This window comes from Lampris incognitus, chromosome 3 (assembly GCF_029633865.1).
Source record: "Lampris incognitus isolate fLamInc1 chromosome 3, fLamInc1.hap2, whole genome shotgun sequence".
NCBI classification, from domain to species: domain Eukaryota; kingdom Metazoa; phylum Chordata; class Actinopteri; order Lampriformes; family Lampridae; genus Lampris; species Lampris incognitus.
Genome location: NC_079213.1, coordinates 65,663,944 through 65,689,807, shown reverse-complemented (window position 1 = coordinate 65,689,807; position 25,864 = coordinate 65,663,944). Strand labels below are relative to the sequence as shown.

The following is a 25,864-nucleotide window of genomic DNA, read 5'->3' as shown; positions in this document are numbered from 1 at the left end:
ACCCGTTCAGTGCTCCAACACACCGCTCTCATGGGTTTGTTAGCTCCAGGCAAACATTACCAACATGACACAAAGCAGCAGCAATGTCGGCAAACCACAGTGTACAGAGATAAGGACATAGGTTCTGGAAGTCCATGCCAAATGTAAAAGCTCTGTCAGATTGCATAAACTATGAAACTTAAGTATCTATAAAGCAGTGTTCTTAATTCAAGTGCCTATTTGAATATTGTTACATAAATGTGTGGCTGTTCTTGTCATTACCCTATGATGCGTGCCACTCATATTTTGCTATTTTAATGTAATTACAGCTACCTTAAAGACAGATTTCCTGCCCCGGAACTGGTTATAAACAAACTGAGCTTTCAAGATTATTACCCTGATGTGAGCCACTCAAAGTTCAAAAAGGTTTTCTAGAAATATTGTTTGTTTCATATGTCTGTTGTTGGATGATTAAGATAAAACTTATACACATGTATGAGCATAAGAAATGTGGCAGCAACTCTCAAAACAAGGAGATATAGAGGTCCAGTATATCGGCCTGATCCCCATTAATTCCACTGCCATTAGACTCCACAATTTTACAACATCCATTCAGCAGTAGGTTTCCCCTGACAGCCAACACATCTTTTAGTAAACAGTAAGCAAATCAGAAAATTGTGTCCTGAAATACTATAAGTGAACTCAGAAGAAAACAGCAACTCGTCGATAGTAAAGTAATTGGGCAACAAGATTTTGTCCACAGCATGCACCCATTTGAAGCTGGCTGAGATGATGATAATGCAGATAATGATGATGATGACGATAATGATAATAAAATAATAATAGTTCATTCATTCAATCATTCATTCGTTGATAAAATATTTGTTATTGTCATTTCAATTTTTATTTTCAGTTTTAAAAAGAAATCAACATGCCTATATGCCAAAAATGTTATTAGAAATAAAACGCTGGAACGGACCCCATCATAAATTGAAACTACAGGAACTGAAAAGAGAACTCTTTCACGCCGTGAACTCCGGCAGCCTGCGATTTAAAGGCAGGTTCGCTTCGCCATCTTGCGGTTGTTTTACGTCATTGCAAGGCCCGGAAATGTTTACCGTTTCTAGGTTACCGTTGCACCGGACATCTCTCTATTTGAAAGCGTTCATTTCATTGTCAGTGCTGTAAAATAGATTGAGGACACGGTGATTAAGATGGCAGGCGCCAAACCAGAAAAACCTCCCTTGGACATCGTACACCAAGACGCAATTCTGGCCGAAACTATCCGGAAAGAGCAGAGAAGGCAGAAACTCTACACCGAGTTCAGCATTAATCCGTACAAGAAACGTAAGTGCAGGTGCATGTACAAATATTTACTAGTATACACTTATTCAGTTACAGTACACAACTCAGTCAGAATGATCCGCATAAAGACAGACAGACAGATAGACAGATAGATAGATAGATAGATAGATAGATAGATAGATAGATAGATAGATAGATAGATAGATAGATAGATAGATAGATAGATAGATAGATAGATAGATAGATAGATGGACAGATGGAGAGAGAGGGGTCAGTGAGATGGAAGAGAAAATGTTCCCCAGATAGTTTTATTGTAAATATATTGTAAATATTTGGTGCTTTCATAATGGATTTATTGAAATACAATCTAACATTTAAAACAAATGAATGACATACTGGGATATGTCTGAATGTGAGCGGTGTACTTTTTCATTGCGTTGTGTAGGAAAGACAGGACAACTTCTCTCATGCATGGGATCTGACAAAACAGGACAGGTTTCAGGAAACGTCAGATCAGCTCCTGCTGTAGCCTACGCAAGAATTGGGACCCACATTAGACATAAGACACATTAGGAATGGATAAAATACATTACAGGGGCAGACAAAATGAACACATACCTCTTTCTACGTGTCCAAAGCGGGAAAGAGGCAGAAGACAGGGGGGAACACACGTTTTATAGTTACCAACAGGAAATGGCGTCACAACAGGGAGGGGCTACTAACAGGAAATTGTGTCACGACAAGGAGGGGCTACTATAAGCGTTTCCTGATGATATAATAAAATAAAATAACAATGTTGGCAATGAAAATAATAATAATAATCATGTGGTGATACTTTGTGTAATTATATAACATTTTTTGGTTATGACGTTTTTAACCATGTTACATGAAGAAAGAAGGGACTTTCACCATCATCTAAGACCCAAAATACAACAGCAACTCAACTTGTTGGCGTGGTTATTTTAGGGCAGGATAACCGATTTACTAATTATTATAAAGGGAGGAATAAAATACGCAGCTCGTCACGTCACCAAATTCCGCTTAACCGGAAAGTGGTTTCTTTATTCGCGCTCCTGCACATACATAACAATCATTGTTGTGGTTTGTGTCCCCATGGTTTAGGCCTTTTGCTTCTTGTCTGCCGAGTGATTTAGAAATGACTTTTGTTTATATAATTGTCTATGTACCTTTTGCAGATCCCCCCTATTTTGTTTTGGTTCCTTTGTGTATTCTGTCAGCGTTTGTTATGGCGTGTGTTTCGTCTGCGAGTCATTGTATGTCTTTTTGAATGTGTGTCAATAGAAAAAAAAGTCACAGACAAAAGAAAAAAACACATATAACAATCACTCACGCGAGACATCACAGCGCCACCACTGGCCACTGCAGGATCAGCAAGGAGCCTGCTCAAAGTAAACCAGACTGGCTTATAATCCAGCTAATGGGACATAGCAGAGATGCCATCTGATGCACTAACAGATTCAACATGTACCACAAACCCAGTAGGATGTGCAACACTAATAACAAGGATGTGAGATAGTGGATCCAAGTCTGGTTTCACCTGTAAAAGCCAAGAAGACCTTCAAATTGTCACAGCCTCTCTCCCTTGACATCAAAGCGATCGCCCTTGACACCTGCTACACCAGCTGACACCTGCTACACCAGCTGACACCTGCTGACCCCCCCCCCTTCACCCCGGCAATCGCCCTCACCCTTAAAAGGCCTCCACTATAGACCAGTCTTCACTGGAACTTCGCCTTTCATGGACTTCTGCCTGCCTGCGTACCTGCCACTGCGCCAACTCCTGCTCTACCCCTGAGATCGGCTACTTCAATAAAGACTTGATTCTCCCTTACCTGGTTGTCCCGTCTGCTTTTGGGTTCTTTCCTGATACGTGACAGTACGTTCCAGCCACTATGGACCCAGCAGACCATTCCACCACAGACCTGGCCATGGTCTGCCAGGCTGTAGCCAACCAGGAATCGGTCCTCGGCCAGCACAGCCAGGTGCTACAGGGGATGGCTGACGCCCTCCGTGGGCTCAGCTCAAAGATCTCCGGAATCCAGACCCAATTTAGTGCCTCCGCTAGCCCGGGATCCGCCCCTCCAGCTCCGCCACCCCCAGCGCCATCAACTTCGGCTAAGGAACCATGGGTTGCCCCGCCCGATAAGTATGATGGAGATTTTGGACTTTGTCGCCCTTTTTTGATGCAGTGTGAGATTGTGTTTAACCAGCAGCCCCAGTCATATTCCACGGATGGAGCCAAAATCGCTTACATCATGGGTCTTCTCCGGGGAAGCGCCCTGGATTGGGCTACAGCGGTGTGGGAGATGCGGGCCTCCACTTCCTCATCCTACGCTGAGTTCACCACTGCTTTTCGCCAGGTTTTTGATCGTCCCGTGCGGGGAAAGGATGCTTCAAAAAGACTGATCTCTCTCCGCCAGGGTTCCCGCAGCGTCGCTGACTACTCAGTTGAGTTCCGTACGCTATCAGCTTTTGATTCTCTCCAGGGAGCCACAGTGTTCACTAAACTAGACCTCCGCAATGCTTACCACCTGGTCCGGGTTCGTGACGGAGATGAATGGAAGACTGCCTTCAACACCCCCCTGGAGCATTTTGAATATCTGGTGATGCCGTTTGGTCTCACTAATGCCCCAGCTGTCTTCCAGAGTCTGGTCAATGACGTTCTACGTGACATGCTGGATCGTTTCGTTTTTGTTTACCTGGATGATATCCTGATTTTTTCCAGAGACCTGTCAGAGCATGTCATGCACGTCCGCCAAGTCCTTCAACGGCTTCTGGAGAACCGCCTTTTCGTAAAAGCAGAGAAGTGCGAATTCCATGCCCCTTCAGTCACCTTCCTGGGCTACATCGTGGCCGATGGGCAGGTGAGAATGGACCCCGCCAAGGTCAGAGCAGTTCTTGAGAGGCCAAGCCCGACCAGCCGTAAGCAGCTTCAGAGGTTCCTCGGGTTTGCCAACTTCTACAGACGGTTCATCCGCAACTACAGCCGCATTGCGGCCCCACTAACCGCTCTTACCTCCACCTCCAGACCGTTCCTGTGGACCCCTGTAGCAGAGGCAGCTTTCCAAGCCCTCAAGCACCACTTCACCACAGCTCCTATCCTCATCCAGCCAGACCCAACCAAGCAGTTCGTTGTAGAAGTGGACGCCTCTGAGATTGGGGTGGGGGCGGTCCTTTCTCAGTGCTCCAGTGAGGATGGCAAGACACACCCCTGTGCCTTCCTGTCTCGCCGTCTCTCCCCAGCTGAAAGGAACTATGATGTGGGGAATCGTGAGCTCCTGGCGGTGAAATTGGCACTGGAGGAATGGCGACATTTTCTGGAGGGGTCTGAGCTTCCTTTCATAGTGTGGACTGACCATAAGAACCTGGAATACATCCAGTCAGCAAAGCGACTCACCGCGCGCCAAGCCAGGTGGGCGCTCTTTTTTGGTCGTTTTAATTTTTCTTTGACGTACAGACCTGGCTCCAGGAATGCCAAGCCCGATGCTCTGTCTCGTGTGCATGGGGAGGAGTCTGAGCCCAAGCTCCAACCTGACACCATCGTTCCCTCTACCTGTGTGGTTGCGGCTGCGGCTGTCACCTGGAACATTGAAAGGGAGGTCATGGCAGCACAACAGATTCAGCCTGACCCAGGTAACGGTCCCCCCGGGTGCTTGTTTGTTCCAGACGCTGTTAGATCTAGCGTGTTGCAGTGGGCTCACTCTTCCAAACTTACCTGCCATCCTGGAGTAACCCGTACTCTAGCCTTCCTCCGCAGGCGGTTCTGGTGGCCTTCCATGACGGAGGATACTGGGTCTTTTGTTTCTGCCTGTCCTGTTTGTGCCCAGAATAAGCCCTCCACTCGGGCCAGTGCCGGTCTGCTGTGCCCCCTGCCTGTTCCACACCGTCCCTGGTCGCATCTGTCCTTGGATTTCGTCTCTGGTCTGCCCGCCTCCGACGGTAACACCGTTGTACTGACTGTTGTTGATCGCTTCAGTAAATTTGCTCACTTTTTGCCCATGTCTAAACTGCCTTCGGCCCGAGAGACTGCGGATCTGCTGGTCAGGGAGGTTTTCCGGGTCCACGGTCTTCCCTGTGATATAGTGTCTGACCGTGGCCCCCAGTTCACTTCTGCTGTCTGGAAGGCTTTCTGCTCTGCCATCGTTGCCACCGTCAGCCTGTCATCGGGTTTCCATCCTCAGACCAACAGCCAGGCTGAGAGGGCCAACCAGGCATTGGAGACTGTTCTCCGCTGTCTGGTGTCTGCCAACCCATCCTCTTGGTCCTCACAACTTCCCTGGGTAGAATATGCCCATAACACCTTGCCATCGTCTGCTACTGGGTTGTCCCCTTTTCAATGCCTTTACGGCTATCAGCCCCCCCTTTTTCCTTCTCAAGAGGTAGACATTCCGGTTCCGTCTGTCCAGGCCCATGTCCGTCGGTGCCGTCGGACCTGGCGGCGAGCCCGTGCTGCACTGCTCAGGGCCTCCGGCCGTTACCAGCGCTTGGCGGATCGTCATCGCACCCCTGCTCCGGACTACTCCCCCGGTGACCAGGTATGGCTCTCTACCAAAACTGTCCCCCAGGTATATTGGTCCCTTTCCCATTGTCAAAGTCATTAACCCCTCTGTGGTCCGTCTGAAGCTGCCCCGCACTCTCCGGGTTCACCCTTCCTTCCATGTGTCCTGCCTCAAACCTGTCTCTACCAGCCCTCTAGTTCCTCCGGCCCCCCCGCCCCCACCTCCTCGTATGATCAACGATCATCCGGCTTACACCGTTCGTCGTCTCCTGGACTCTCGTCGCCGCGGTCGCGGCCTGCAGTATCTCGTGGACTGGGAGGGATATGGCCCAGAGGAGAGGTGTTGGGTCCCTCGTCGCCTGGTCCTGGACGCGAACCTCATCCGGGACTTCCACAGGACGCACCCTGACGGGCCTGGTAGGTCGCCCGGTGGCGCCCCTCGGAGGGGGGGTACTTTCACAGCCTCTCGCCCTTGACATCAAAGCGATCGCCCTTGACACCTGCTACACCATCTGACACCTGCTACGCCAGCTGACACCTGCTACGCCAGCTGACACCTGCTGACCCCCCCTTCACCCCGGCAATCGCCCTCACCCTTAAAAGGCCTCCACTATGGACCAGTCTTCGCTGGAACGTCGCCTTTCATGGACTTCTGCCTGCCTGCGTACCTGCCACTGAGCCAACTCCTGCTCTACCCCTGAGATCGACTACTTCAATAAAGACTTGATTCTTCCCTTACCTGGTTGTCCCGTCTGCTTTTGGGTTCTTTCCTGATACGTGACACAAATGTAAAAAAAAAAAATTCTTAGGAAATCCCCTGAGACAATTATAGCAGACTTAACGATGACAACAACAAATAGCAAAATAAAAAATAAAAACAATTAGCCGTTTTCTTATTTTTACTCTCAAACTAGACACCTGGCGTACATTTACAGAAGCTTTCCAACATGTGCAGAAGAATGGCAAAGGACGGCAAGTCTCCCTGTTTGAACACGAAGAGAAAACCAGTCCAATAAGTTGTTTGCATATGACGTCACGAACTATAGACGGAGGTCAGGAAGTGATTCTCTACATAGGAAGCACTATCACAAACTTTCGAAATGCCTATGTTTGGCGTCATTAACTGAGAAACCACAAGGAGTTTTTATTGAGTACCAAAAGTTGTTGTCCATGGGAGGGGGTGTGTGTGCAAGGAATTGACCGAAAAAACGCCGGAAAAAAATGGCTTGCGAACCGCCGTCTGCGGTCGGGAGGAGCGGAGTCGGATAACGCGCGCGTGTGTAGTGACCACTTCCTCAAAAAAAAAAAAAATCCCTCTTCATAACATAAGGAGCATGTCCAACATATTTTACTTTCTGTTTGGAGACCAGATAGATCGAGCTCTGGCTGCAGTAGCCTATATATTAGTTTGCCATGGTGGTGAAATCCGATCTTGACTGCAACCTGCGCCTTTCTCCTAACCCTCTTCGCAAAACATGTCTTAAAATCTAAAATAATTTGGAGGATGCCGCCATTTTGTTTGAATCAAAGTTTATTGGAAATGTCAATGGACAGAACTGCTTGTAGTTTTTTGTGCAAACGTTCAAGTGTGCGCACCACATCGTATCGTGTCAATCGAACCGTACGGTGCGAGCATAGAAATCTTAGGCTTTTGGCCTTGCATAATGGATGATTTAATCATATAGTGTGAGTTAACGCAACACACAAGATTACTTAAATTGCAGTGTCTGCCTGGCTTTAGAAAGCCTCAATACCAGCAACAGAACGATCACCTCCCTTGGCTACAGTAAAGGAATCCCCCCCACCCTTCCAAATGGCATCGACGAGACAAACACCCTCTCTCCAGCAACAGGAGATGAACCACCACCTTCCCCACAGGGAACAGATATTCCCCTACCCCTTTCAGTAGCACCAGAGACAACCTCTTCATAAGGAGCAGAGAGATCCCAACGCCTCTCAGTGGCACCAGAGAAACCCCCAAACTCCCCAGCAGCCTCTGAAAGTCCCTTACCTTCCCAAACACCAAGAGACCCCTGCACTATTCAACGAGAGAAACAGCACCACCATTCCTGCACACACAGAAAACCCCCAGTACACCCAGAAAAACCCACAGCAACCCCACCCCCACCATCTGCAACCTTGCCAATGAGACTTGTCTCACAAGCATCACTAGCAGCATCCTCAACAGCATTAATGGGACCCCAAATCCAACGCCATCCAAAACGGCTCCCGCCTACCTGAACTGCCCCATTCAGGTCGACACTCAGTCCCACTCACTATGCTCTGCCAATGAACGGTGCCTGGCACTTACGTCACAACGGGGCCCTAAATCACTAACCAGACTCTTCTCTTCTGTAGTTCCCCAGGGGTGGAACGAGTTACCAAACTCCATTCCATCCACTGAGTCCCTCTTGAAGAAGAAGCTAAAGACCCAGCTCTTTCTTGAATACCTCCACACCTGATCTAATACTACTACTACTACTTTTGGCTGCTCCTGTTAGGGGTCGCCACAGTGGATCATCCATTTCCATTTCTTCCTGTCCTCTGCATCTTTCTCTGTCACATCAGCCACCTGCAGGTCCTCCTTCACCACGTCCATAAACCTCCTCTTTGGCCTTCCTCTTTTCCTTTTCCCTGGTAGCTCCATATTCAGCATCCTTCTCCAAATATACCCAGCATCTCTCCTCTACACGTGTCCAAGCCATCTCAATCTTGCCTCTCTTGCTTTGTCTTCAAACAGGCCAACCTGAACTGTCCCTCTAATATAATCGTTCCTAATCATGTCCTTTTTCGTCGTGCCCAATGAAAAGCTTAGCATCTTCAACTCTGCCACCTCCAGCTCCTCCTCCTGTCTTTTCGTCAGTGCCACTGTCTCCAAACCATATAACATAGTAGCTGAACCTCCATATCTGATGGTATTTAAAAAAATCGCTTCTATGCACCCCATTGCCTTTTGAACTGCCTGTTGACACTATGTCCTATCGGACTTGAACCTTTCATGCTACCGACACTATTAAACGGGTTCATTCACTGCCATCACCAGGCTGTGACAAGCAGCATGCCTGCACCCTATTAGAGGGGGGAGCCAGGGTGGCTAATCAGCTGAGCCATAATAACACTCTCGGCTTGACATCATTTAAAAAACAGCATAGCACAGCGGCCTTAAGCAGCAGATAGAATAGAATAGCATATGCTACCTTAGGCGGTGAGAAGACATCTCATCAGTGCGCGCTTTCCTGCTATCCTGTCAGTTATTCCATCAGTGTCCGAATCCACAAGAATGTCTTTTTTTTTTGTAGCCATAAGCACGAATGCTTAAAGATGCTCCTGTAATGTAGTACTCCGTAATCTATTCTTGGCTTTTCCAGCAGCATCTGGACACTGCTTGACATCCTCCTCATCATATTCTTGATATATCTTGTAATTCCATTATAATTCTGTTACCCTCTTTCAGCGTTGTATTCTGTAAATTGTGTTTAATTCTGTACACAGCGTCCATTGCACATATGGGAGAGCGACACCTCCTGTTGCTCTCCCTCAGACTTCTTCCTATTTTTTTGTCCCTGTTAAAAGAGAGAACTTTGTTCCTTACCTCATGGAGTTGTTCCTTGTCCAATACAAGCGTCTAAGTACAGGATGTTAACCCACTGAGACAATTTTGTTATTTGTGATACTGGGTTATACAAATAAAATTGACTTGACTTGATGAAATTTAAAGCTGAAAAGCTGCGCTTGCACTTGCATAATGAAGAGGGTCAGGAGGAATTTGTATCTCAATCCAGTAAGGTGGTAGGTATCAGTCAATGAATTTTATCTATGCAGGACCTGGGAGCAGCCTTTTGGGCAGTTTCTGCATGATGAGCAAGACTTATTCACCAGATCCCATTCTTCTTCACCTTGTCCCTGCCCATTTCCATCTTCTGTATACTCGGTTCTGGTTCTTGCTACATGTTCTGTCCTCGCCAGGTGTTGTCCCCGTGAACGTATACTCAGCTATACAGACAGATAAACACTCTCCAAATCAAGCTCCAAGGAACAGACAGATGTGTTGAATTTGGCAGTTTAATCAGGACTAAGTATTGTATTCGCTACATATTTTAATGTAGCGAATTCGGGGGCAGCACGGGAACCGCCGCAGCCGGGACGCGAACCCGTGTCTCCCACACCACGGGCAACTACGTCAACCAGTCGACTAAAGGGTCCGACCTGTTAGCCAAGGGCTAACGTATCTACTTACTCGTGTACGTCACACTACCCCCCCCACCGGGAAACGCTTCCGATGGCCTCACGGTCCCTCACGATCTCACAATCCCACTTCTAACACCAAAGTAGTGAATTCAGGGGGCAGTTCGGGAACCGCAGCAGCCGGGACGCGAACCCGGGTCTCCCGCACCACGGGTGACCATGTTAACCAGTCGACTAAAGGGTCCGACCCGTTAGCCAAGGGCTACCGAGCCTATTCTTCCGTGATCGTTACAGTATGAAACTGTGGACGAAGAACAGGAATGTACAAATGAAAATATTACACTCCTAAGCAATATCACACAGAGCTTATCTTAAGGGCTATATATGAAATCTTGCACCACCACATATATTATAGGCCAAGTATAACGTAAGTATGTATATATAAAAAAAATTGCTTACGTCAGTATAACAAACAAAATTTGACTTTAGTGTACTAAACAACAAAGAACAAAGTCAACCACTGCTGACTTAGACAAGGCATAACTAAACCCCATACATTTTCAAACAAATAATGATACACCTGTGTTACTATTATGCTAATAAACAATGCAACTTACAGATAATGCCATGTATAAGCTACGAAGGAGAGGATGGCATTGGATTGTAGCCAGCAACTTGCGGCAGTAAGATCCCGAGGGGAAGCGAAGGACTACCTGATTCAACAAGAGGAACTACTCAGAAAAACCACTGGGGTTGGCAAATGCAATAAGAAACAAATCTGGTTTAATCACGCATCTTCGTTCGAAACGGACAACTTCATTCTGTCCCAGTGGGTAGCCAGGCTTTGCAACTCCCCCTGCAAGGCTTCGGTAGTGGCTCTGCTGTCACGTCTGAGTAGCTGTTTACTTAGTTCTTCTAGATGTGATGCATGGACGCCTTCACTTCATATTTCAGCAAACGTTTTTGAGTCAAGAAGACAGAAATTAAAATAGTTTTTCTTTCTTTATAAAATTATTTCTGATTTTTTCCCCTTTTTCTCCCAATTTAGTGGCCAATGGATCCCTATTTTAGCTCAAACACCCACCATCGTACTGCGTGCGTTCACCAACTGCATCTCTTCGGCCGGCAGTCTCGAAGGAGACACCTCGCCACTTCCGTGACAAGGCGAATCCAGGCTGGACCACTGCTTTTTTCCGACATACACAGAGACGCATTCATATGACGAACACAAGCCGACTCCGCCCCCTCCCGAAGACAGAGTTGCCAATTATTGCTGCTTCATCGAGTCCGGACATAGTCGGATCTGACGCGAACCCCAGTCCCCAGTGGGCAACTGCATTGACACAAAGTCGATGCTTAGACCGCTACACCACTGCGGACCCTAGTTTTTCATTCTTTTGAAACCGTCTGCCAAATGCTCTCAATAACTGGTTCCATTACATCGTGAAACTTAATTTTGTATTCTGTGGTTTCATCCTATGCGCCCATCCTCTCCAATTCATCATGCATCTTCTTCTTTTTCTTCCCTGATCTTTGACAAAACAGTGCAGCTTGAACAACCACTTCACAGTCCTCATTTTGCAGTTTTCCCACGCAACAAAGTTGTCCACTGACCTTTCAACAGATTCAAAATCCCTGGCATATTTTCTGAGATTCTCCTGTGTGCCAGTGATGAGAGGATGAGCTGTCACTATATTCAGTCCAGCTGTTTGGGGGTATTTAGAAAGAGGAGATGTCAGTTCAAAGATGTGTAAAAAAGATCTGAACTGTCTATATACTCGTTTGCCTTCACCCACACAGATGGTTTGATGTTATCCTTTTCAGTCATGGTTGTGAGTTTCATTAAAAAAAAGAGAGAGACTGAAACAACACAGCTCTTTGTTTTGGCTGTTCCAGGAACCAATCATACACCTGTTTCAGCGCAGTCTGTCAAGTGGGGCTAACTCTGTTCAGGCGATTCTGTGTCTAATGTGGTGACTCTGGGACATGTAGTTCAGCATCCAGGTGCAAACATGGACAATGCAGCTCCTCTTGCCTCCCGCTTAGAGCTGAGGTTGACTCTTGTCCTCACTCTGCTGCTTAACAAATGGAGGGAAGCTCCCACAAGTGGTGAGTGAACACTGCTGATCCAGTACTATAGTGGCACTGTTAGACCTGATGGGAATTATGTTTTCCCTTCAATGAACATTTCCCCAGATTTTAAGGACTGTAAGGACCTCTCTTAAAAATTGAGAATCCCTCTGTGTTTTCTTTTAAGGATCCAAATGGAAGGTCGGTGTACAAAATGTATGTTAAAGTTCTGCATGGGGACAAATTACATGGTAAACCTGACACTCCATGGAGGGCTCACTTAGGTCTGAAGGACAGTGTTGGACCTAAGTGCAGGGCACTGTATAAACCACCATTGATCAAAAGAGCTGCAGACCTGCAGTGGAGGGTTTTACATGGTGTCATGGCTGTTAATGCTTTTGCCTCTGTTAGTAACTCTGATGTTAGCCATGATTGCCCGTTTTGCTCTAATCGTGAAACTGTTTTTCATTGTTTCATGGAGTGTTGTGGACGGCCGCCACTTTTTACAGTGCTGGAAAATGTTTTTGGGTTGTTTGGGGAAGTCTTTTCTAAAAACCTCTAAAAACTAATTTCATTCTGGGGAGTGCAAAGATGGCCGTGTATCTCAGCAGAAGAAACGGAATGGAGAAAGCTGGGGATGATGATGTCATTTTTTGTATATAAAATTGTTAAAAGCAAGTTTAAAAGTAGATTTTTACAATTTCAAACTGATGGAAAATCTGGGAAGTTTTCACAGTGTGAGTGTGGCTTTAAAAAATTTGATTTGCTGTGTTGTGGACGATGAGCTGATCTTTGGGGAGTGTACTGGAATGATTTAGATTCCGTTAAACTTATGTTACTGATCATGTTGGTTTTTGTTTAAAAAATCTCAAAAATCTCTCTCTCTCTCTCCCCCCCAATTGTGTATGGTTCTTCTCTTTTCACTCTCGTTCCCCCTGGTGTGTGATTCTTCTACCTCTCAGTGCCAGTCATTGCAGACAAGCCCATGACCAGAAACACACAAGAGATAGTCAAAGAAGACTGTAAGTTACCCTGAAGAAGAAAAAAAAAACCGTCACTCCTTTTTCCTTTTCTACTTGAATAAGATTTAATTAGCTATATATTGTTCCCCTAAAATATATATTCTATACATTTCTATCTTCTACTCTTTCTCCTGTCTCAAAGGGTCGCTAAAAGGTGTCCGGGTAGCGTAGCGGTCTATTACGTTGCCTACCAACACGGGGATCACTGGTTCGAATTCTCGTGTTACCTCCGGCTTGGTCGGACGTCCCTACAGACACAATTGGCCGTGTCTGCGGGTGGGAAGCTGAATGTGGGTATGTGTCCTGGTCGCTGCACTAGCGCCTCCTCTGGTCGGTCGGGGCGCTTGTTTAGGGGAAACTGGGGAGGAATAGCGTGATCCTCCCACACGCTACGACCCCCTGGCGAAACTCCTCACAGTCAGGTTAAAAGAAGCGGCTGGTGACTCCTCATGTATTGGAGGAAGCATGGGGTAGTCTGCAGCCCTCCCAGGATCGGCAGAGGGGGTGGCGCAGCAACCAGGACGGCTCGGAAAATAGGGTAATTGGTCAAGTACAACTGCGGAGAAAAAGGGGGAAAGTTACTATGCTATATATTAGATGCAAGGCTCAGCGATTTCAGTTTTTATTTTTCAAAGCCATCCAGCATGCCGAATTTTGCCACAAGAGGACACTGTTACATAACCTCACACGAACACCCTTTGGAAACATAAAATCTGGGTGAAAATCACTTTAAACCGAAAACGCCGAGCCTTGATTATATGCTATATTATTATGAACAAATAAAACACTCTTCCAAACTGTCCCATATTGTTAAAAATTGTACTATATCACAAGCAGGAATTCTAAGCCTTTGAACTGCTTTCAAAGGGATGCTCTAGCACTGATTATACCCTAGATTTTTTAGTAGCTGCCTACCTAACGTTGAAATGCAACCACAACTGTCTCACTACTTTTAAGACCAGAGCTATCCCCCTTAAGGCAGGGCCAAGGATCAGATTGTGGAAGTTGAAGGGAGACTGGTGAGTGGAGTCCAGGAGGAATTTAGACAGGCACTGGGTGGTGGTGAAGAGTTGATGGATGGTTGAGAAACTACTGCAGAAATGGTGAGAGAGACAGCTAGGAGGGTATTTGGTGTGACATCTGGACAGAGGAAGGAAGACAATGAGACTTGGTGGTGGAATGGAGAAGTACAGGAAAGTACACGAAGGAAGAGGTTGGTGAATGATAATAATACTAATAATCCATCCATCCATTATCCAAACCGCTTTTCCTGCTCAGGGTCGCAGGGATGCTGAAGCCTATCCCCGCAGTCACTGGGTGGCAGGCGAGGAGACGCCCTGGACAGGACGCCAGTCCATCACAGGGCGACACACACACACACACACACCCCTAGGGACAATTTGGTATGGCCAATTCACCGGACCTACATGTCTTTGGACTGTGGGAGGAAACCGGAGCACACCCACGCAGACACGGGGAGAACATGCAAACTCCACACAGAGGATGACCCGGGACGACCCCCAAGGTTTGACTACCCCGGGGCTCGAACCCAGGATCTTCTTACTGTGAGGCGACCGCGCTCACCAATAACTTGATTTATATAGCCCGTTTCTTTACATTGTTAGAAAGTGCATTATGAAAGATATAAAACCAGACAAGGCAAAAATAAGAATAAGACCAAAGGACACGAGCACAGAGGAGGTAAAGACAATAAATTGGAATCAAAATAAAAATCGTTGTTCTATTCCGTTGCCTACCAACACGGAGATCGCCGGATCGAATCCCCGTGTTACCTCCAGCTTGGTTGGGTGTCCCCACAGACACAATTGGCCGTGTCTGCGGATGGGAAGCCGGATGTTGGTATGTGTCTTGGTCGCTGCACTAGCGCCTTCTCTGGCCGGGTCGGGGGGAATAGCGTGATCCTCTCACGCGCTACGTCCCTCTGTTGAAACTCCTCACTGTCAGGTGAAAAGAAGCGGCTGGCGACTCCTGTCATGTTCAGACAGACAGACAGACTGGGACCCAATGAGCAGACAGGTGTGGAGAGGCAGTTTACTAACCAGTCCAGGGTCGGTACGCAAAATGCAGTCAGCTCAGGCAGAAGTACAAAAACACGAGGCAGAAAGGTAGGTCCAAAAAACAGGCGAGAGTCAAAACCGTCAAACGGTGGGATAAGGCTAAGGTAACAGAACGCTAGGCTAAACTGGTCTCAAGGGAAAAACTGGGTCGGAACACGAGGAAACATACACAAGAAAACTGCCGGAAAGCTACTCACAAGTGATGCAGACAATCTGACAAAGACACACTGGGGAAACAGGCATTTATACACATGAGGGGAGGAAATAATGAGGCACAGGTGAAGACAATGGACAATCACACACACACGGAGTCAAGACACCTAGAATGAACACAAACAGGAAGTGAGGGAATCCACAAAACTAAAACAGGAAGTCAAAACCCAAAGTGCTGGTCCTGACAGGCTGAACCTCACTGACATGAAAGGTGGGGTTCACCCGAAGGGACCTGGGAAGGTTGAGTCTCAGAGACAGGGTTAATAACCTTTGACACATGGAATGGTCCAACAAAACGAGGGGCCAACTTACGGGACTCCACCTTGAGAGGTAAGTGCTTGGTTGACAACCACACCCGTTGTCCAGCTTGATACACTGGGGCAGCTCTCCTCCTCCTGTCAGCAAACTTCTTGTAGCTCTGGGAAGACCTGAGGAGGTTCTGACGGGCCCGGGCCCACATCCGTCGGCAACGGCGGACCCTGGCGACAGCAGACGGGACGCTGACCTCCCTCTCCAGCGCAGGAAACAGAGGCGGCTGGTACCCAAAAACACACTGGAACGGAGACATGCCAATGGAAGTGCAGGGGCGCATACTCCACATGACGTACTTGCTCCACGAGGCAGGATTCCGGGAAGCCAGGCAGCGGAGCCCCTTCTCCAGCTCCTGGTTTAACCGCTCCGTCTGCCCATTGGTTTGAGGATGGTGGCCTGAGGTCAGACTAACAGTGGCACCCATGAGTTGGCAGAAAGCCCTCCAAAACTGAGCCACAAACTGCGGACCCCGGTCAGAAATCCAAAAACTCGACAAACATGAGCACCTCTGCCGTTTCTTTGGCGGAGGGAATCTTTGGTAATGGTATGAACCGTACCATCTTGGAGAAACAGTCTACTACTTTAAGTACAACGGTGTTACCCTCTGAGGGTGGTAAACCGGTCACAAAGTCGAGTGAGATGTCAGACCAGGGCCGCTGTGGCACCGGAAGGTTTTTGCTCTTGTTCTGCTCACAGGTTGTGCAGGCCGCCACATACTCACTGACATCATTCCTCATACCAGGCCACCAAAACCTCTCACGGACCGGGGTCAGAGTTCTGCAGAAACCCGGATGACAAGAGATCAGAGAAGCATGAGCCCAAGTAATCACAGAACCCCGAAGGTCAGGGGTGACAAATAACTTGTTTGGTGGTACCTCGGGAGGAATCTGAATCCCTTGATTAGCTCTCTTGACCCGCTCTTCAATTTCCCAGGTGACACAGCCCACAACACAAGTCTCAGGGGTTATTGTCTCAGTTTCCTTAGGAACACATTCACTTTTAAACAGTCTAGACAGGGCATCGGGTTTAACGTTTTGGAGCCAGGACGATAGGATATGATGAAATTGAATCGGGAGAAGAAAAGGGTCCACCTGGCTTGTCGAGGGTTCAGTCTTTTAGCTGTCCTGATGTACTCAATGTTTTTATGGTCCGCCCAGACCAGGAACGGTTGTTCAGCCCCCTCCAGCCAATGCCTCCTGTTGTGGATTTTTCTTATCCTTTTAATGGGCTCTTGCCCCAGCAACCTCTGGGAAGAATAATCATCGGACAAATATTGGAGCAAACAGAAAATCTTTAATGCATCTGCAGATGGAGAGTCATATAGTCACAGAAGTCAGTCTGTGAGGATATGCTCTAACTTGAGCTGGAGGTAGTGGTTTTTTATAGAGCAGTCCGTTCCGTCATACCCTATGTTCCTTGCATTAACCAAGGTATTGTCTTACAAAGGAATGCAGGAAAACATCTATGTTAATCATGTTCTGTGCCTCGTAAGTGTCTGTAGGTCCGTTGCACTTGTCTTTGCTGTACCAGGCAGTTCCTGGGATGTGGCAACGGGGAGGCAAGCATGATAACAGTTGGTATGTGGCCCCATCGGAGGCAAGCATGATAACAGTTGGTATGTGTGTCTGCAGTGAGTGAGAAGTTTCATACACACAGAGAAGTGGAAAACTACACAGTACATACGGAGTGCATATGGAGTACATTTTTGTACTCCACACTCCACTCCTCCAAGGCCAGCTTAATGGCCAGTAGGTCGCGGTCCCCAACGTCATAGTTCCTCTCTGAAGAAGAAAACCTGCGAGACAAGAAGGCACATGGGTGGAGCTTGTCGTCCTTTTCAGAACGCTGAGAGTACCGCCCCTACACCCAAATCAGAGGCGTCCACCTCCACCACAAACTGCCGTTTGGGGTCAGGAAGAATCAACACAGGGGCGGCGACGAAGCTGCACTTGAGCCTTTGAAAGGCGGACTCTGCCTGGGGGGACCAGAGAAACTGCACCTTGGAGGAGGTTAGGGCATGCAATGTGACTGAAGTTACGAGTAAACTTCCTATAAAAGTTCGCAAACCCCAGAAACCGTTGACATATCTCTTCGGGATGTGGGTGTGGGCCACTCCTGCACTGCCCGGACCTTCTCCGGATCCATGCTGACCCTCCCCTCAGACACCACAAACCCCAAGAAAGACACTAGAAATTCACATTTCTCAGCCTTGAAAAACAGTTGATTAAGCAGTAACTGCTCCAGAACCTGCCTGACATGTTTCTTGTGAGTCTCAAGATCAGAATGTCATCTAAATAAACGAAAACAAACTTGCTCAAATACTCACGAAGAACGTCATTTACCAGTGACTGAAACACAGCAGGGGCATGAGTGAGTCCAAAAGGCATAACCAGATACTCATAATGTCCTGTGGGGGTGTTAAAAGCCGTCTTCCACTCATCCCCTTCTCTGATGCAGCCCAGATGATAAGCATTGCGCAAGTCTAGTTTAATAAATACCTTGGCCCCCTGGAGGAGCTCAAACCCAGAGGAAATGAGAGGAAGAGGATACCTGTTCTTTACAGTGATCTCACTGAGTCCACGAAAATCAATGCAGGGTCGAAGGGTTTTGTCTTTCTTCCCCACAAAGAAGAAACCAGCTCCAGCAGGTGATGAGGAAGGCCGAATGATCCCAGCCTTAAGAGGAGCACCAATGTACTTCTCCATGGCTTCATACTCGGGTCCTGATAGAGAGTACAGACGGCCACGAGGGGGCGAGGTACCAGGAAGTAAATCTATGGAACAATCATAAGGACGGTGAGGAGGGAGTGAAGTAGCCTTAGCCTTGTTAAATACCTGCTTAAGGTCCTGGTAGCAGGGTGGAACTGAGGACAGATCTGGAAACTCCTCTTTGTCAACCTCCTCGAGCGAGGTGGAAACCCCCTCCGAGCTGGAAACAGGTGGACCCAAAAAGCACTGCGTCTTACAGTTGCTCCCCCATGACAGAACCTTGCCGGCGAACCAGTCTATATGAGGATTATGCAGAGTTAACCAGGGATAGCCTAAGACAAGTGAGTGTTGGGGTGCATCAAAAAGGTGGAAAGTTATCTGTTCAGTGTGAGAGTCGGGAAAGGTCAGAGTCACTGGAGAGGTGCAGTGGGTAACCAGATACATCACATGGCCGTCTAGGGCGGGAGTCTATATGGACAAAAGAGAGGTTAAGTCTCTTGGCTAAGTTAATGTCCATGAGAGTAGCATCAGCACCAGAGTCAATGAGAGCAGTGTGAGGGAGAGACAGAGATTCTGAGGAGAGTGTCACATGAGAGAACTGCCAGCAAGATCTGTTCTTACTGGGGGAGGTACCTACCAGCACAAATGCCTGACGGGCAGAACCGCTGTGGCATATAGGACAGTTCTCCAGGAAATGACCCAGTTGAGCGCAGTATATGCATCGTCCTTCATTGCGTCTTCGAAGGCGTTCCTCAGGAGAGAGCCGAGTGCGTCCGATCTGCATGGGTTCCTCGAAGTCCCTCCTGGTGTTGGTCGTGGGAGCAGGAGAATGTCTAGGCGAGGGCCCCCGGGAGGGGTAGGAGCCAGGTTGCAGACCAGGGGGGGGAACTTCTTGTCTGATCACGCTCCAGCAATCTCTTGTCAATCTTGGAAGCAAGGGAGACTAGAGCATCAAGCTCAGAGGGCAGGTCTAGAGGAGTCAAAAAGTCCTTAACACGCTCAGAAAGGCCATTAAAAAAGGCATCAACCAAAGCAGGTTGATTCCAACCACTATCTGTCGCTAGTGTTCTGAATTCGATAGCATAGTCCATTACACTTCGCCTCCCTTGACGCATGGCAACTAAGGCTTTGGCGGCCTCTCGACCAGGAGCAACAGTTTGAAATATCTGGGTAAAAGTCTTTTCAAAGAGGGGCAGAGAATTGCAGATGGCCGAACGGCGGCTCCACTCAGCCATGGCCCAGGCTTTGGCTCGACCAGACATGAAAGAAATCATGTAAGCTATCTTATTGCGATCAGAGGGGAAGGCGGCTGCTTGAAACTCAAAATGAAGCTCACATTGGGTAAGAAATTACCTAGAGTCACCAGACTCACCAGAGAACCTTTCTGGGCTTTACAACCGCAAGTGAGTTGGTTCAGAAGATGTGGAGGCGTGAGTGTCACTTTGAGGTTGTGACGTGGATGAGGCGACTGCGCCCTCGCTGGGAGGCGTTGTGGATTCCCCTTGCTGCAGGCCGACCGTCAGATGGCTTAGCTGAGAGGCTAAGAGAGTAAACGCTGCCTCTTGACGTTTGTTAGACTCAGCTAATTGCTGTCTCAAAGAAGCCATTTGCTCCTCGTGCATGGGAAGCCACCGGCCTTGAGTCTTCAGTGCCTCGCGGACAGGCTCTGGATCTGTGGGGTCCATGGTAGTGGTCAGATTGTACTGTCAGGTTCAGACAGACAAACTGGGACCCAATGAGCAGACCAGAGACAGACAGGCGTGGAGAGGCAGTTTACTAACCAGTCCAGGGTCGGTACACAAAAGGCAGTCAGCTCAGGCAGAAGTACAAAAACACGAGGCAGAAAGGTAGGTCCAAAAAACAGGTGAGAGTCAAAACCATCAAACAGAGAGATAAGGCTAAGGTAACAGAACGCTAGGCTAAACTGGTCTCAAGGGAAAAACTGGGTCGGAACACGAGGAAACATACACAAGAAAACTGCCGGAAAGCTACTCTCAAGTGATGCAGACAATCTGACAAAAACACACTGGGGAAACAGGCATTTATACACATGAGGGGAGGAGATAATGAGGCACAGGTGAAGACAATGGACAATCACACACACGGAGTCAAGACACCTATAATGAACACAAACAGGAAGTGAGGGAATCCACAAAACTAAAACAGGAAGTCAAAACCCAAACAAACTAAACTGTATAGGGCCTGACAACTCCACATGAGGCATGTGGTAGTCTGCAACCCTCCCCGGATCTACGCGGGGGGGCAAGCAGCAACTGAGTTGGCTCAGAAGAGTGGGGTAAAAAAAAAGAAGTGAAGGGACCATTAATAACAGAATCAATTATCCCAGGGATGGGCAACATGATCCAGAAAGGGCCGGTGTGGTCGTTGTTGCCACCAGGCAGGTACACACCTGACTCTATTAGTCAACCAATAGTCTTTGCTGAGGACCTTGATTTGTAGACTCAGGTGTGCAACTGCTTAGTTGGAACAAAGATCTGCACCCACACCGGCCCTTTCTGGATCATGTTGCCCACCCCTGAATTACCCCAAAGAGAACTTTAGGATTGTGGTTATTACTAGATAACAATTCAGAGAAATAAGCTGATCTCGCGCCCTTAATTGCTTTCTGGTAAATTAACATTTGGCTTTTAAGGGTATTATGTGCAATTTCGGGCTTGCTGACCTTCCACTGTTGTTAAGATTTTCTACAGTCTTTTAAGGGCTCGAGTGTGATCATTTAGCCAGGGGAGGTTATTGTTTCCTAGTTTTAAACGGTGCAGTTTGGTGGAGGCTAGATAGGCACTGATCATTGAATGAAGTTAGCAGTATATCTGTATTGAGAGGGAATATGGTGAAATTATGGGATGATGAATTAAAAGCATCACAGAGTTTATCCGCAGAACCAGCATTGAGAATGCAAGAGTGTGTTGTAGGGCAGATACTAGGGATAGAGAGCTGTAGTGGAACAATAGCTTTATGGTCAGATGCAAGAAAAACCGCCAGATTAAGACAGCTGAGAGAGAAACCAGATGAATGTACAAAGTCCAAGATGTGATCTTTGGAATGTGTGGCCCCTTTAACAGATTGAATGCAGTTAGAAGAGTCTAAGATCTAAAAAAAAAAAAGTGAGGTGAGGGATTGGGAAGGACAACATACATGAATATTGAACTCACCAAGAATAAGCACCCTGTCATATTTAGGCATGACAGTGGATAGAAGCTCAGAAACCTCAGGGATAAAACTGAATTAGGGGGCCTATAATCTAAGATGCATCCTAAAGGGGGAGGGCCAGTGATTAATAAACTTAAAACACCAAAGGAGATACAATTATCAAAAGTAACAGGATTTCACTTCAGACCCAACTTACAAAAACAGCTAGGCATGTTCATACTGAAAAATCAGGGGGCCTGGCCTCAATCAGGGGAACAGCGTCCCCTGGGGACAGGCGTGCCTCAGTAATTATAAAAAGGTCCAGATCATTCGAAACAATAAAATCATTAATGATAAAGGACTTATCACCAAGAGATCTCTCATTCAAGAGACTAAAATTGTTTGGTGTCAAAGCAGAGGGAAAAGGAATGGGAATATATTAAATAGGATGTAAATTGCTGATATTTCCTCCAAATATTAAGTTGTTACTGGTTCTACCATTATGTCATGTGGATGAGAGGCCCTGTGCCAGATAATTGTCTGTATGGGGAAAAGTGTAGACGGCACGGTGGCGCGGTGGTTAGTGCGGTCACCTCACAGCAAGAAGGTCCTGGGTTCGTGTCCCAGGGTAGTCAAACCCTTGGGGTCGTCCCAGGTCGTCCTCTATGTGGAGTTTGCATGTTCTCTCCGTGTCTGCGTGGGTTTCCTCTGGGGACTCCGGTTTCCTCCCACAGTCCAAAGACATGTAGGTCAGCGTATGCGTGTGCGTGTGCATGTGCGTGTGTGTCAGCCCTGTGATGGCCTGGCGTCCTGTCCAGGGTGTCTCCCCGTCTGCCGCCCAATGACTGCTGGGATAGGCTCCAGCATCCCCGCGACCCTGAGAGCAGGATAAGCGGTTCAGATAATGGATGGATGGACGGGAAAACTCTAGGTGAGAGGGTTAATGACAGCTGATGCCAGTGGGGGTAGCTAGTGGGGGGAACAGTACTGTGAGATGCCAACATAGGCAGAGATGGAGGTTCCAGGAAGGGAGTATGGGATATAAACAGTCAGTCACATGGAGAGGATTGTACGGCATGCTTCAGGTTGGCTGCTAGCAGCAGAAGAAGTGGGACAGTCAGAGAAATAAAGAAATTAGACAGGAGAACAAGGAGATGCAGCGTAAGATGGAGAGGTAGCGAAGGCAAATTGGTATATTGTGCGTTGTATGAGAGGTTGGACACTAAGGGAGGAATAAAAAATTGTATCAATTGGCTAGATAGAGGGAGCGAGCTGAAAAGGATGTGCAGCAGGTTATAGTGATGAAGGATAGAGATGGGAATGTGCGGACAAGGGAGGAGATTGTGTTTAACTAGATTGTTTAACACAATCTTGGAAAGTGCGAGGATGCCTGAGGAGTGGAGACGAAATGTAATGGTACCAATTTCCAAGAATAAGGGTGATGTGCTGAGCTGGACTAACTACAGAGGTAAAAAGTTGATCAGCCACGGCATGAAGATATGGGAAAGAGTAGTGGAAGCTAGGTTAAGAGGAGAAGTGATGATTAGCGAGCAGCAGTATAGTTTCATGCAAGGAAAGAGCACCACAGATGTGATGTTTGCTTTGAGAATGTTGATTAGAGAAGTATAGAGAAGGTCAGAAGGAGTTACATTGTGTTTTTGTGGATTTAGAGAAAGAGTATGACAGGGTGCCGAGAGAGGAGGTGTGGTATTGTATGAGGAAGTCAGGAGTTGCAGAGAAGTATGTAGGAGTGGTGCATGATATGTATGAGGGCAGTGTGACAGTGGTGAGGTGTGCAGTAGGAATGACAGATGGGTTCAAGGTGAAGGTGGGATTATGTCAAGAATCGTGTCTGAGCCCTTTCTTGTTCACATTGGTAATAGATTGAGGGACGAAATCAGGCAGGAGTCTCCATGGACTATGATGTTTGTGGATGACATTGTGATGTGTAGCGAGAGTAGGGAGCAGGTTGAGGAGAGCCTCAAGAGGTGGAGGTATGCACTGGAGAGAAGAGGAATAAAAATCAGTAGGAACAAGACGGAATAAATATGCGTGAATGAGAGGGAGGACAGCAGAATGGTGAGGATGCAAGGAGTGGAGGTGGCCATGGTGGATGAGTTTAAATACTTGGGGTCAACTGTCCAAAGTAACAGGGAGTGCAGAAGAGAGGTGAAGAAGAGAGCGCAGGCAGGGTGGAGTTGTTGGAGAAGAGTGTCAGGAGTGATTTGCGACAGAAGGGTATCAGCAAGAGTGAAAGCGAAGGTTTACAAGATGGTAGCCAGACCAGCTATTGTTGTATGGTTTGGAGACGGTACAGACAAAAAGACAGGAGGCAGGGCTGGAGGTGGCAGAGCTGAAAATGGTAAGATTTTCACTGGGAGTGACAGAATTAGGAATGAGTATATTAGAGGGACAGCTCAGTTTGGACGGTTTGAAGTCAAAACAATAGTGGCGAGATTCGGATAGTTTGGACATGTGTGGAGGAGAGATGCTGGGTATATTGGGAGAAGGATGCTGAATATGGAGCTGCCAGGCAAGAGGAAAAGAGGAAGGCCAAAGAGGAGGTTTATGGATGTGGTGAGGGAGGACATGCAGGTGGCTGGTGTGACAGAGGAATATGCAGAGGACAGGAAGAGGTGGAACCAGATCAGCCGCTGTGGTGACCCCTAACGGGAACAGCTGAAAGAAAAAGAAGAAGACATCCCCCAAAATGGACTGGCATCCTCTAGCTTTCTGGTTATTAAAAGACAACAAATGGGCAGGGCCCAAGCAGGCTGTCACTCAAATGTGGAACAGGGCAGGATATGCTTCAGAGAAATTGCAGTAAACAAACGATAGTAGCTTGCAAGCTGCTCAAAAATATTGTAGCATATATTTTGCCAAGCTCGCTTGGCAAAATATAAGCTACAAAATATGAGCTATAACACTAAATCCCTTTAATGTTTTGTGTTGGAGCCTCCTTTTAAACAATTTGGAACTACCACATATCTCTTGCCAACTGAAAATGAAATTGAGCCCCTCTTTTCCAGCTGCCTTCATTAAATCTATACATATGGCTCACCTGGAACCCACCAAGAAATACAACCATCCACAGACCGAGAGTCAGGAGATCGGCTGGATATCCACACCACTGGTAAGAAATCCAGAGTTTAAGAGTCAGTCGGGCCATTTCTCAGAATTTACCAGAGCAGATGACATGCAGGTGGGTTGGTGGTCGACTCAACACTTCTTTTATATATTTTGTAAATGAAGGGAATCCAATTCATAAATTAACTTAAAAAGCGGGCATCATCCCAGTCAATGTGTAGGCTATATGTATTGTAACGTGCATGGATAAGTAGACACGTTGGCCGCTGGCTGGCGGGTCTGACCCTTTTGTCGAGCGGTTAGCGATGTCTCCTGCGGTACGGGCGATACGGGTTCGCTTCCCGGCCGCGGCAGTTCCTGTGGTTGCGTTGTCCCCCGAATTCGCTACAGTATATATACATATATAAATGAATCCCCAATTGGGGCCTTATAGGACCTAAAGAAACTCAGGTTGTGTTCTGCACCAAGGTTTCTTGATATATCTGCGTCCCCCATAACCTTTCTCTGTAACACGCCGACACTAAATCCTCTCTACTATTTTCTTTTCTCACCAGATTATATCAGATCGCAGTGACAGAAGACTCAACTTCTCCAGACGGAGCTCAGACATCACCAAATAGATGGATGCAGCTTGGCTCCTCAAAGAACAAACTCAGAATCTCAGTTAAAACTACCAAGACACAAGCAACAAAAAAAAAAAGTTGAAAAACCATAAGCATTTTTGATGGAGGGGAACATGTGAAATAAAGATTATTCCCGAGTTGGGTCTCCAGGGTTTATAGCTTTAGTTTTAACTATGCTTTTGTAGAGGATGAAAGAAAGGAGACGAGACCACTTCTCCTTTTGCCCACACAACCGTGGGGTCGTTTATTCCACCAAACAAACTACAAGGCAACAGAATGTTATACTCTAAACCAGAGCCCTAGAAAGAGAGAGTTGCGTCAATGAGGGGTCAGAACGCGAGAGGGTCACGTGGTTCATGTAGCCGCCGAATAGTTCCAAACGAAGCTTGGCGGGTCATTTAAATGACCTGCTTAGCCGCGATTTCTGGTAACTACTAACCAATATTTTCAGATTTTTACATTTATATATAGATATAGATATATTCCAACGTGACACATATTCTATGCGCACTGTTTGGAATTATCCGGGGCTCCCATGATCCGCCATTGCTGTGGCCCATTCTTTCTAGGGCTCTGCTCTAAACCACGCCCTTACTCTACCCACAATCCCCCT

At 47.3% G+C, this 25,864-nt stretch overlaps 1 protein-coding gene across 1 annotated transcript; it reads left to right on the top strand.

The window, feature by feature from the left end:
* The first annotated feature begins 1,193 nt into the window (after nucleotides 1-1,193).
* cfap144 (cilia and flagella associated protein 144) lies at nucleotides 1,194-25,299 on the top strand. The gene is made up of 4 exons (XM_056276769.1): nucleotides 1,194-1,326; nucleotides 13,021-13,080; nucleotides 24,571-24,674; nucleotides 25,183-25,299. Exons 1-4 carry the CDS (start codon nucleotides 1,194-1,196, stop codon nucleotides 25,246-25,248), a joined length of 363 nt encoding a protein of 120 aa, XP_056132744.1. The 3' UTR covers nucleotides 25,249-25,299.
* Nucleotides 25,300-25,864: the final 565 nt, after the last annotated feature.

Coding starts and splice junctions, on each gene's coding strand:
- cfap144 (XM_056276769.1), top strand. CDS start 1,194: ATGGCAGGCGCCAAACCAGAAAAACCTCCCTTGGACATCGTACACCAA. Junction 1,327..13,020: donor CATTAATCCGTACAAGAAAC/GTAAGTGCAGGT, acceptor TCTACCTCTCAG/TGCCAGTCATTGCAGACAAG. Junction 24,675..25,182: donor GCTGGATATCCACACCACTG/GTAAGAAATCCA, acceptor TTTTCTCACCAG/ATTATATCAGATCGCAGTGA.